Below are 13,574 nucleotides of genomic sequence, written 5' to 3' on the forward strand. Positions count from 1 at the left end.
GTAACAGAAATCACAGAGGAGGATTTAAAGAAAAGGAGTGTGGAAGATGCCGTATAAATAGGTTTTTCTTAAGCAAAATTAACTTTTAAATACAACTTGCTGTAGAATTATTATAAACAATTTGATAACAACATTTAGCTGTATCTTTATGTATCACTGTCAAGCTCAATAATTACTTATAATTTTTACCTATGTCAGATCTCATTTATGAGGTGAAACAGGTTGAAAACAGACCTATAGACAATTTGGGGTTTAAGAAACTCACAATAAATATGTCAAAATCCAGACTACAAAAATTCTAACCATACTACAAAACCCCTACTTATTATGCCAAACATGAGAAATATTGTAATCTAGGTCTCTTAAAAAGTTAATTGTTTCTTCTAAACTATGAAGTAAAAAGAATAGAATATATTACACCTTTTTATAATTCATGTCCAACAAACTGCATTGGCAGGCTCTCCACATTTCTCAGATATTTCTATACATGCCATATTGACCCTCTGCACACACTTTTTCAGGCAAATACTCATTTTCAGAGGATAAGTCGTCTGGTAGGTTGTCATCAACAGCTTAAATGCACACCAGCTTTTTTGCTTTTCCTCAAAGCTGGGTTGGGCTCTTTAGGTTAGGGTAATTGAAACTGCTCTGACAGACAGAAGAAGGAATTTGAGAAGAAAAAAGCTGCCTTGATAAAGTTCTTGATGAAAAATGTTATTGATTATTACTGAAGAGAAATGAGCTTCTGTATCACTAGGAGCACATCTGGAGCCAAAATTAGAAGTATAAGCTTAAGATCAAAAGTATACATAACCTGAACAGAAGAAAAGAAACCTTTTAAATCAATTAACACTCCACCCTAGATGAGGCAATAGCTTTCTTGATCCTGTGTAGATGATCTACATTGTTTGAAAAATCTCAGGCTACCATATTATCTTAGGAAGAAAAAAAATGCCAGATTGAACATGTACTGCAAAAAAAAATAAATATATATGTTTAAGCACTGATAGATAGAAAGATAAGCAGCACCTACCTATCCATTTCCTTGTATTTCACACAGTGAAAAAACAAGGCATTGGAAACATGTCAATAAAGACTCCTCAATATGATCACATCCTAATAGAGTGATTAGCTTTCTTCTCCACTCCCAAAACAAACAAAAAAGCAAACTGCATGGCTGCACTGAAAATATAATTTTAAAAAGAATGTCAGTGAAAAGCCTCAAAGGTCTGGAGTAACATTTCAAAATTGCTTTCATTTATTAATATGTTTTAGTAATACAAACCAAGATTTTTTTTACTTATCTCTGGACATTACATTATCACTGAATTATTTACAGCATTAGAATCAGGAAAAGATTTTAAAATTTGAGTTATCCAGAAATAAAGAAAAGGTAATCTGAATTATGTAGCAAGATTGGGGGTTTTTGCCTAAACTCAGAAACATCAGCATATTTGCACAGTTGGAAATAAAATATTTACATAACAGTCAATGCTTTCTGAAGAACGGTATAAACAAAATAACTAATCAACATGTTGCCTGTGCAACCATTTGTAGTTCTCAAATGCGGTAACTAAGGTAAAGATGGATTCAGTTCCCCAAGTTTAATCATTCCATTTGCAGGAAGTCTTTTTATAAAGATACTAATGACTTACTGATGAAAAAAATTTCCAATGCTTTCCAGCCTGACTGAAGGCCCTACCCAGCTCCTGCCAGCAGTTCTTAGCCTATGCTTTCCAGTTAGGTCAATGATGTAGTAGGGTTTCATTTTAAGTTAAAACAATGTCCAAAAACTTCCTTTGGATGTCTGCATGCTTTTTCTGAACACCAGCATTCCCTACTGGGGAAGGGGAGAGGATATGTGAAAAAAAACAAACCAGTACTAAATTAGATCTGCAGACACTGCTTTCCCCTCAGTTTATTTCCAGTACCTGGGACAATGCTTCACCTGCTTTTTCCTCAAGAGCTGATTCCTCACTCGTTTCAACATTTTAAATCGAACTGTATTTGGAATGCCTTTTGGCAAGTTATTGTCCACTGAGATTCCACCAAGAACAGGAAAACTGCAAAATGGGTATCTACTATAGATAAGAATGTCAGAGACCTACTGGTAAAGCTGAAAATGAGACATTGCTGCTTAATCAGTAGCTAATTTCAATAACTTTTCCAGGTGGAAAGAAAAATAAAATTACTGCATCACCACCAGCAGAAAGCACAGTTATGTGAAGCTATCTGATTAAGAACAGAATTAAAGAAAAATGTCGTCTAGACTATACTTAAGAATCTAATGTCTCTGCATATCATTATGTGCAAAATAATTGTGCACAACTACTGGTATTTCTTAGTCTAGAACTGCATTAGTACTGAAACATTTACTCTTTTTGCATTTCTTCCATGTTCAGGAGACAGGGTCTACAATTTAATCTGTCTTCACTCAGGCAGAGGATTACAAATGGTGTAATCATTAGTAGCAAAAACTGTTAAAGTGCCAAACAAGAAACCCACCCAGTAGCATTAATGCTTAATAAAAGGAAAGGCAAGTAAATCTCTCTGCACCAACAAATACATTTAATACACGAGTACACCTTCTAAAGTAAAAAAAACTGTAATGCCACACTTCTTACAGCAGCCAAGTGCTTTAAGGCATTTAAACATATAATATCACTATTAATTCAACATACTAGTATTAGAAAACCTCAATATTTTTGAGTTCAAAGCAAATTAAAAAACAGGAAAAAGAATATGCTTAAATAATTTCCCATATTCACAGCATTGTTCTACAAAGATCTGTCAACTCTCTTAATAAAAAAATGCTTTAGTGACAAAAATTTATGCAGCGGTAATTAATATTTCTTTTTGATAAGTTACATTATAATATCTCAAAAAGAGGTAAGATATTAAAATAGTAGTAAATGCCTATAAAAATTGACCTCTTTCTCCTTTCATTATCTTTTTCAAATGTTGATATTACTGATAACGTGGCATTAATTTAAAACCCTAAATTAGTCGGGTGAGCCAAATACTCCCCTAATCAAAACTCAGCATCATCCAATGTCAGATGAAACATGAGAAATAAATCGAGTTTCCTTCTGATTTTACGTACCATCTCTGTACTTGCCCCTCTACAGCATAAACAGCAAATCAGAATGATTCCGTAAATCTGGGAAGTTTTAATACACAAACAAAGCACACAGTAGGAATAACAGTTTCACCAAAGGAGTTTAAACAGAAAGAAGATAAGACTTTTAAACTTTTATTGTAGTGACATCTTGTGGCTACATTTGACTTTCTTCGAGACCTCAAAATTTTTCATTTTTTTTTAATTCTTTAAGGAATTTTTTCATATTTTGTGGTCTAGGACAAAGTAAAAAGATGAAAATGCAAAAAAAATGAAATGATGAAAAAAATGAGCAGGATAAAACAGAAAACAGCACTGCCTGTTCAAAGATCTTTACCAGTATTAACATTCAGTGTTACAAGAGGAAGCTGGAAGAACTATGAACCCAACACATGTTGGGTTCATCACATGTTCCTAACTTTGACAGAAACCTGATTACATGAATATTTTCTGTGTCCTGTCTTCCCTCTAAAGAGTTTTCAGCTCTACATGAAAATTGCTATAAAGGCACAAACAATGAAAGTAGGACCAAAAGAAATTCTAAAAAAATACAGTACCATATTAAAAAAAGGAAAAAAAAATTGCCCTGTAATCTCACTCTCTTAGTTGCTTTTTCTGCATCCTATAGGGCTGTTCACTTTTCAAAGGTGGTAGAATAATGTATTCTAAAAGTATTTAAAGCAAAAATTAAAAGCCTAAAACACAATTTATCAATAAACCCCCCACATATTATACTTACCTTTTTTTTTTTTACTAAAAGCCCTCTAAGTAGAGCAACATCCCTCACTTGTAGTACTAGGCTTTGACACCAAATAAATAATCTTCCTGGTACAAATTAGCTTGTATATCTAAATCAGGAATTACATTTTAAAAATAACAAATAAATCATTTGATGAGTGTGAGAAAGCATAAACAGTCTTCTCATTTCCTTTTTATTTTAGCATTTCAGTCTTTGGTTATTGCCCCTCCATTTTTAACATCTATTAATCTAACAAAGGTTATGGTTGGCAAAAGTTACTCTGAACCTATATGCTGGAGCATGCAAGTAGTAACAGGAAGAAGCAAAGCATGTAAATAATCTTATCATGTTACTCACTTGACTCTGCCTAACTAGTTGGATGGTTTGATACATGCTTTGCCAAGTACAAATTATCTTTCATGGGAAGCACAATAATGCCCCTAATTCTAACACTATTGTGAATATTTCACAATGTCCCATATATCAAAAAAATCGAAGTCATGACAGAGACTATCACACACACAGCACATGACTCATTAAGGAGGGTGAATTGGTCTTAATTCACTGTGGTATAAATTATTTGTTTTATTTAACAACCAACTGCCAGAACGGTGCATTTTTTTTCATCCACCTAGTGTGAAAGAGGCATTGACTGCAGATTTCAACATAGACAGAATTTGCTTAAGAGAAAAGTTAAAGGTTTTCAAAGAGAAACAAAAACCTCAGCTGGCGTACATGTAAATAGAAGACACACTACATCAATTTTTACACCCATGGAAATGTTTGAGTAGCTTCTTAAAACTTAGATGAACACATCAGCTCAGCCCTTGACAGCTCTCACCTTTTAAAACTAATATTTATGTGGAAGGTAACTCAAAAAGGCAACTAACCTTGCCTAATGTTACAGGGCTCATATCCTCTTTATAATCTGTTTGAACAATTGCTCTACTGTATCAGACACAAACTGGCTGTCCTTCAACAACCTGTACACAATCTGACATGTTCTACTCCCTCGCTTTGAAAAATGGTGTGGGAATAAAAACACCCAGCTAGTAATTCTAGCCTCCAATTCTTTGTTGCTCCTCAAAATGTCATCCTATACAGTGATGTCATAAAGCACTTTGGGTTAAAATAATCTTTTTTTAAAAATGAAAAAAATCAAAACACCACCTATCTCAAGCCTGTACTGATAAGACACTTAGTCCGTGATCTTCTGCTAAATAAAAAAAAACCCTCTAAAAAATCGCAGCATGGCTCCCAAAGTGGCTGTTTCCAAAAATATTATCTGCATTACTAAGGCAAAAAGGGAATAAATGTGAAAATTAATGGCAGGAAGACTGAGGAAAACATGATGCTTGCAATCCAGTCCTCTGTACTGTTTGTTCATTAACAAGAACATTTTGGCACTGGGACTTGCCACACTAACTTGAGTATACAACAGAAGCAGCGTTGAGCAATATGAAAATATAATTAGCTTTAAATTAAAAAATATATTGATTAACCAAGTGCTAGTAAATATGAGTGATTTGCTGAGTTACATTATAGTCTTTCTCTAAAAATGGGGCAGGCATTTACGACTTCAAATTAAAAAAATTAGTTTCTTCTTATTATCTGCTGATAAAACAGGGCATATAAAACACCTAAAACATATCTGCCCTTTGATAAGCATGCATAACTTATCTGTAAAAACAGAATATCAAATAATAAAAGAATACATTCTCACATAACCACATATTAGCTCATATTTTAAGTCTGTGCTCAAAAGACTAGAGAACACCTTGTTTTTAGGTGACAAAAACTGCTACACATTTTAAGATATCTATTCTATGCATTATAATATCCTAGAAATAACTAGTTTAACTCATTTAAGTAAACAGAACTACTTTAAAAACATAATCACAAAACACTGAAATTGGAAACAAGAAAAAGTTTAGTAGTCCTTCCTTAGTTCTTTCTAAACAGAATATTAATTAAAAGACAGATAAATAAAAGTCTTTAATACTAATATGTAACTGTATGTAGCCTCCACTATTCAAAGCCTCTCTTCTGGAGGGAATTTGGTCCAAATTCCAGATCAAAGCAGAGCCAACCTTCAAGTTAGATCTAACTAACTATATTAACATGAATAAATAAATAAATAAAAAGTTCTTCAAGTGCAACTCCTCAAAAATTAGTCAGCAATTTTACATCTCTAATTACATGTAAAATTTCTTATTATTTACAGGAAAAACACGTAATAGAGCAGTAAACTACAGCCACTTTTACTTTTGACTAGCAAATGCATTCTTACTACAGTGTAGGCTTCAATTCACTGATGTAAGCAGAGATTACAGAACAGCCAAGAATTATTGTGTTGACTCAACTGAGAACTCACCTTAAGGTGAGTGCCTTAAGGTTACTGCTCCTTAACAATAAGTACTCATAAATTTATGCTACTACATGACTTTTTCACTTGCTCTTCAAATAAGCTGCACCTCCAAGGAATTCCCCACCACTTTGTGGATATGATAATGAGGAACAGAGATTTATAGAATAGAACGTGCTTCCTGTGAATCATGGAGCAGAACAGGAAAAATCTGAGGCATGAGGATTATGTGATAAGGAAATTTGTGCTGTAGATATCTGGACAACTGTATACTTCCAATATGTACTACAATAAAACTGCAAGGGGGAGGTTCCCAGATGTGCTTGTGCATGCGGAAATTGTATCCCTGTGCATATGAAAGCATCACATGAAATGATCTCCCTCCTGATAATCTGCTCCTCTAAAAGAGGGCAAGTCACTTGCAGAGGATTAGGAGCTCACTGGAGAGCTAGAAAGTACAAGAGATCCTTCTGTGCCAAAAAACGCATAAGGTATCTTCTAAAACTTTGGAATAATATTTTCGCCTCCTCTATTCCCTCTCTGCACTTTCAGGCAAGGCTACAAAGGGCCTTCACGAACACAGAACAATGACACTCTCAAAAGACAGCACACTCACACTCAAACACAGATGAAGACACCTGGGAGGGTGGATGGCAAACAGATAAACTGCTGTTGAAATAGAATAGTCACTTTTGGACAAGTCTTTGAATGAGGCCGAAGAATGGCAGCCCTTTTGAAAAAACAATTTAGGGAACTCCCATCACAACAGAGAAGTCCCTAGGCATTATCTTGGTAACATGATGGAAGCAAAAAAACCCTGTGCATACAAACAATCAATCCAATTTGCATGAAGCTAAAGTCACGCACAAAAAAAATACCCCCAGGAAATGTAAAACACCTACCAACTCATGGACATTTTATCAATGCTAGGTGATTTATCACAGACATCTTTAAGCAAAAATTTATCAATACACACACAAACTAAGGGATTGCACCAACCGTTTCAGAAAAACGCTAAAACCAGAATTAAAAAAGTTACAGGGAAAAAGTGAGAATGTATTTGTTTGTATAAGGAAAAATAAATTTCAAGTCACATTCAGTATGAACTTAACGAAAGGACAGCAAGGCTGAGAAAGATTTATCCGAGGAGAGACACACAAGTGACCCGCCAGACCCCTTCCCCATAGACTACAACTGCTTGCCAGCAATCCAATGTTGCAGAGCAGTAAGGATCAGAGAAAGAGGTCATTCTTTGGGAAAAAGAAAGCACTTTCCTCCTTGGGGATTCCAAGAGTTGCTATGCCGAATAAAAACTCTGCATCTCCCAAACAATCACAGTACACGTAATTTTCTCCTTGGGCCTATGACCCAAAACCTAATGACAACAGTATCTTCGATATCTAGAGATTGTGGCCTCTCCCTCAATGAGCTCGATTCAATTTTTGGATAAAATAGCTTCAATCTGATTATAAGCTTTTTCCAGAATTCCCAGCACCTACAGTAAAAAAAACCATCATCACCTTAATACTGCTTAAACCCATCTAGGTATTTTGGGTTACACAAGGCATTGCTCAAACCTCCTTTCACTCTTTCACAACTTTAAAACAGTCTCTCAGTGCATCAGCAGAAAATATATAAGATATATAAAGATACATTTCCAAGTTCTATAGTAAGTATGTAAATGCATTATTAACATTTAGGCAGTCAAGGGATAACGTTTACTACTGAGTGGAAAAAAATTGTATCAGCTGCAAAAAAGCATGAGTATGAGTCAAAAAAAAAAAGTAGATATGGAAAAACCAGAGTAAAAAAGTACATTTTATCAACTATATTTACATTAAAGAAGCATCCACCAAGATAGAAAATTTTAGGATAGCTGATGAAAGTTGTGTACATAATACATTTTTAGAAATACATAATGCAGTAGCAAAATCCTGCAACTTATTCTGGTGCCCACATTCTTTAATGTTAGCCATGCAATGTTACATTGATGAACTAACCTGCAGACACGGGCAGGAAAATACAGGTTCTGCCAGGACCGACAGAGGTACTTAGAGTGATCAATAACCCGAATCCAGTCTAATTCATCCATGGACACCTCAATGTAGTAGGAATAAGACCTATGGATTGTCAGAAAACACTGGTTAGAACACAAGTTGACACATTTTAGGTTTTAAATTTTACACTGTCTTCTGGATTTTCAGTTGTGCTGAAGAGAAGGCTGTTTATTCCTACCCAGATCCCTGTTTTCCAACTAGCTTTGAAAATAAACTGTCATGCAGTTAAGGCATTTTTAGAATGATTTAAAACATCCTTACACTCACAATCTGCATTCACTGTAAGATACCTCAAAAAATGCAACAGAGACTTTCAACTCAATCACAAAAACAATAACAGTTTGTATTCCTTCTGCATGAAATAAAACTAAAGCACTATTTCTACTGCCAAATCAATAAAGGAAAAACCCAAAACAATTAGCAGATCAAAAATGCAAATTCAAACCCTTCACTTAAAAAAAGCGAATTTACTTTAAGGTCATTCTCACTGATGCTGTTCTTCACTTTTAACCCTTTCAGTTCTTTATGATACGTTGTTAAGCCTGTCACTACTTCCTTATACACTCCAAAATTACCTCACGAAAAATAAAAAAGTCACCAACAAAATCTCTGTCTTCCTCTTGCTTATCAATTATGTTTAGCTTATAGTTTCCTGTTAAGAGAAAACAAACCCAAACTAGAACCTTAAAGCCATAGCTAATTCCCTATTATACCTACAATAGTGACACTTATAATTAAGTAGAAACTTGACTTGTGGAGCAACAAGTCATGAAATATATGTTTCAGCATATTTTCTTTCTCCTAATATACTAGTCTGCAACATTCACAGGCATTTCAGCAGCATCACATCAGCACTTAACATCCTTCCCCGCTGATTTCTAAAGAGGAGTTGCTCTTCCAGAGTTCTACAGAAACATTTCTTGTTAAACATTAATGCCTTTGTTAATATTTCCAATTTTCCTGAGGACTGAGAAGAGTAGGTGTCTAAAGTGGTACTGTTTAAAAACCTTTAAAATGTTAGAGAGCTGTTAACAGCAATTGACGCACTTGGAGGGGTTTTTAGATGTTAATTGCATAATCAGCTTTCACATTCACACCAATCAGATGTGTAATATTCACAACCCATATAAATACACTGTGGTTTTGCAACATTATTATTACTAGCCTATGCATATTTGACCATACTAGACTCCAACGTTTTAGAGTTTGAGCAGTTTGGATACAAAAGTTACTGACAGTCCTCTGTGTGGTGAAAATTTAAGAGATTCTCACATCATCATTAGATTAATGTAAACTTGTAACCAATAAATAACATGCTATTTCTTGGTTTCTGAAGGTACCAAACAAAGAAATATTATCTCAAAAATACACTCACATTATCATATGCCTTTTTTTTAAGGCTAGATAGTATCTTTTAGCAGAGGCACTTTGGACAGCTACTCTCCTTAGCAATTTTATATCTAAGACTCAGCTGTTAATAACACCTCTAAAGTAGAGGTGCAAAACACCTGTTATCTTAGATTTGGTTCTGTTAAAAATATCCAGTAGACCAGAGCTTCACAGAGAGAGTTAAAATGAATGAATATTTTAAAAAGATGTTCAAGAAGAAGCAACCATGTGCTTGTACATTATTATGTATCCCACAAGAAAGATGTAGGTAAGTGGTTGGCAATCATTAGACTAAGAGAGTGTAGAGAGATTGGAAAAATCCCTAGAAAAAGCAAGGACAATCTCAGAGCAAGGTCCTTAAGACCTTGGCTGGTAAAACTCTGCATACCTCCAAGGGCTAATATTCATAGCCTCTCTGGCCAAACTCTCCTGAAGTTCAACTACCCCATTATGAATTTTTTTCCTACTATTTAACATGAATTTATCTTTTTGCTTGTGTCCACTCTCAGCACACAGCTGTAAGCAGAGTCTGGCCCTGTATTCTCTACATTTTTCCACTGAATAGGTGAGGAGAGAGCAACAAACTCTCCCTTCTAAGCCTGCTCCTCTTAAAACTGCAGGTTCTCATGTGCTCAAGCCTTCATCATCTTGGTGTCCTGCTGTACTCACTCCAGAAGGTCAGTATCTTACACTGAGGAGCCCACAAATGGACAAAGTACTCCAAATGCCTCCATTTCCATTTATCTTAAGACAGTTGAGCTATTGGAGAGAAAAAACACTGAAAATTCACAGAATCACAGAATATTCTGAGTTAGAAGGGACCCACTAGGATCACCAAAGTCCAACTACTGGCCCTGCACAGGACAGTCAGTGTTAATTCCGGTACTGAATCTGATAGGAAGCAAAAGAAAGACCAGTAGCAAACTTTCCACAGAAACTAAAAAAAATGAGGATGACACAGAAACTAGATCCTAAACCACTGTGCCCTCAGTATTTTATGAAGACAAAAATCTCTAGAGTAGAGGTCCATCTTGTCTGATATTCTGCCAGCAACAATGGTTTGTTCTAAAAATTTCACATCAAGGGCACAGGACACTAAACAACAGATAATTCTGTACTAAGCTGTCCCACAGAGAATATTTTTTCTCTGAGTTTCAGCAGCTGTTAATTAATGCCTTGCAGATGAGGGACATTTTACCAGTAATACAAGCTCTCTAAAAATTGCTAGAGAAATCCTCACTATTAGTATATTTCTAATACTGCTTTAAATTTTATAAAGTTGGTTGGTAATTGGTTCATTAATTTGGTTGATCTTCTGGGACAAGTAGTATAATATTATATGAAGCAGTTCCTTGTACCTTCAGAGTTTTATTTTTTTATCTTTCCAAAAGAAAGATAAAAAAAAGAAATAGAGAAGAAACATAAATTTCAGTTGAACTGAATTAGGAGAATTTACTTGAAACAATTAGATAGCTAAAAACCACGAAGTGGCTTCTAATAACTACTGTAGTTTATTGGTAATTCACATTCTAAATAAATTTTACTATCTCTGAATTACAGAATCACAGAATCATTTAGGTTGGAAAAGACCTCAAAGATCGAGTCCAACCTTATTGTCAAAGTGTGTCATTTCTTATGTTTTGACATATCGAAAAAACCTGAAAAAAATTCATCCAATGTTTATAATGTAAATATGTTAAAAATAGGGTTCTTCCAATGAACTAGAAAATTGTTTTTCAAACTAAAACAATAGCAGTTGATAAATGGCAAACAGAAAACAATTAAAACAATTCCTATTTGGTAAACTTTCATTAGTACAAAATGCATTACCTTCCCTTTTTATGTCAACTTGGCACCTACCGACTGTCTCTGTCCCACAGGAGTATTCGTATGTAGTTGATTATTGATGGCTGGCCTAGTTTAATTTCAATTCCAGAACGGCAGTCGTCACTGATCGGGTGTCGAGAGAAGCCATGATCCAAGTCGTAGTTCTGAGTATCTCCATCCAATAAAGCAGACTTCAGCTCCCCTTTTACAACCTGTGCTCCATACTTCATTGTTGCAATGTTTTCCCCTGGTACTAAGAAGAAAAGGAAATAATTGTTTAACTTTTACACTCTCATACTGCAAATTAGGTATTCCGAACATCAACTCTATTAGTTCAGATCAAAGATTTATTGCTAGTGTCCTTTCTTAGCCAAAAACACATGCTCAAGTGAAAAAAAAAAAAAAGGCATTTTAGAAATTTAGCTTCTTCAATACCCCCTAGGTCTTTTATGGTAATAAAGTTGTGATAATTTACTAGCTTGTAATAGCTATATTCTCAGTCCCCTTTGTGATTTTACAGAATTCTGTTGCACCTTCCTCACTCAATCAATACTTTCCTTCTTGCTTTAAAGTTTTGGTCTGTCTGTTTAGTCTCTCCTTGTGATCAGCTTCTCACCATACCTCTAACACTTTTTTTTGCCCTTTCTGTCTTCTTTTTCTGATTTCAAATGTTGTTCACTTTGGTTTTGGGTGTTTGTTTTGTCTTGTTTTTCATAAGTGGAAGGAAACTAAAAATCACATAAAATGTACAAGATGTGGATCAAATATTCAAGATGCATCATGAATTTGCAGGGTGGTATATAGGGTAGTATAGCTCTTTTGACAGCTGTATCACCTTCTAGTACTCTGCAAAGCTAAATGAACTCGAGTGAAAAAGGCAAGTTTTAGCTACTTGGGCTTTGAACCAACATGGTAAAGCAAATTTTTTTATGCCATCATTTCACAGTAATAAACTTCTTGCATGCTAGGAACATATTCCATCAAGATAACTGGAGATAACTATCCCTACCCTCAGCTACAAAACAATACGCTGATGAACCACCCTCTTCAAAAGACATTTTTAAAACCTTTTTTGAGGAGAGACCCGAAAAAACATCATCTGAAAGCTAAATGATAAAAAGCTGCCCCTAAACTCTTCAGGCAGATTGGTAATAGAAGTATGAATTTCAACAGGGTGTTAAGTTTGACATCTAAAGAACAGAATTTGAAGTGTTGAAATTTTAACTGTATTGTAGCACTACTACATCAAATGCACAATTATGAAACTGTAAGTGGTTGTCAACATTTACACAAACAGAAAAAGTTCCAAGAGCCTGAACGAATACTTAAAAAACAAAGAAATTCCACTCTCCAAAAAGCTGTGATTAGGAGCATGCTATTGTGGAGAGATAAATATTCAGAAAAAGAAGTCAAAGAAAACACCATCTGACTTATTCAAATTTATCTACTGCAGTGTCAATAGAATATCTTGCATGACAAGATTTTTACAGTAACCTAGTATTAAACTCATATGTTTAAATATTAATATCTGTAACTTCTACAGGAGAACAAAGCCGATATGCAGTTAACATTTTCAGAGCTCATCATGTATGACTGAGAATACAGTGTAGGCTCTTAGAGAACATTTAACTTTATTCTTTACTGTAGGCCAAATACTCTCTATAAGTCACACATTAGAGAGCTAACAATACCTTTCTAAAGCTCTAAAGCTAGGTACTCTTGTTGAATTAACAAGAAGCGCAGACTCAAGTCAAGCACAAAGCTTCTCACACTTTTTAGGCTTCCATTAAAACAGTTTTGAAAGACTTGTTTATACTACTTGGGCAAGCATGTAAAGAGTAAGAGAAAAGTCGTAAGTAGTGGAGAAAATATGAGAATCTTCACAGAAGTAGAAAACAAGTTACCATCAACATAAAACCATTTAAATATCATATATCCCACAGCCAATGCATTTTTACTTTTAATATTTTTGTAAAAGCTTTTCTATTAAAATAGCAGTCCCTCTAGGAAAATACACTTTTATTACAATATTTACATTTGAGCAATATCTGAGATAAAAAGCAAGAAAATACATTTACT

The 13,574-nt window shown here is 34.6% G+C and overlaps 1 protein-coding gene across 3 annotated transcripts in view; it reads right to left on the reverse strand.

Annotated features, from left to right (window-relative positions):
- BTBD9 (BTB domain containing 9) overlaps positions 1 to 13,574 on the reverse strand; it is a 111,625-nt gene that overhangs the window by 86,805 nt on the left and 11,246 nt on the right. For all 3 annotated transcript variants that reach the window (XM_027735018.2, XM_039389464.1, XM_039389465.1), the window contains 2 exons: positions 11,529 to 11,748; positions 8,223 to 8,342 (listed from right to left, as the gene is read on the reverse strand). In XM_027735018.2, coding sequence (XP_027590819.1) covers positions 8,223 to 8,342; positions 11,529 to 11,748 — 340 coding nt within the window. The remainder of the gene's footprint in view (positions 1 to 8,222; positions 8,343 to 11,528; positions 11,749 to 13,574) is intronic.

Source organism: Pipra filicauda, unplaced genomic scaffold (assembly GCF_003945595.2).
Source record: "Pipra filicauda isolate LSUMZ 115617 unplaced genomic scaffold, ASM394559v2 scaffold72_size3293161_pilon, whole genome shotgun sequence".
Classification (NCBI taxonomy): domain Eukaryota; kingdom Metazoa; phylum Chordata; class Aves; order Passeriformes; family Pipridae; genus Pipra; species Pipra filicauda.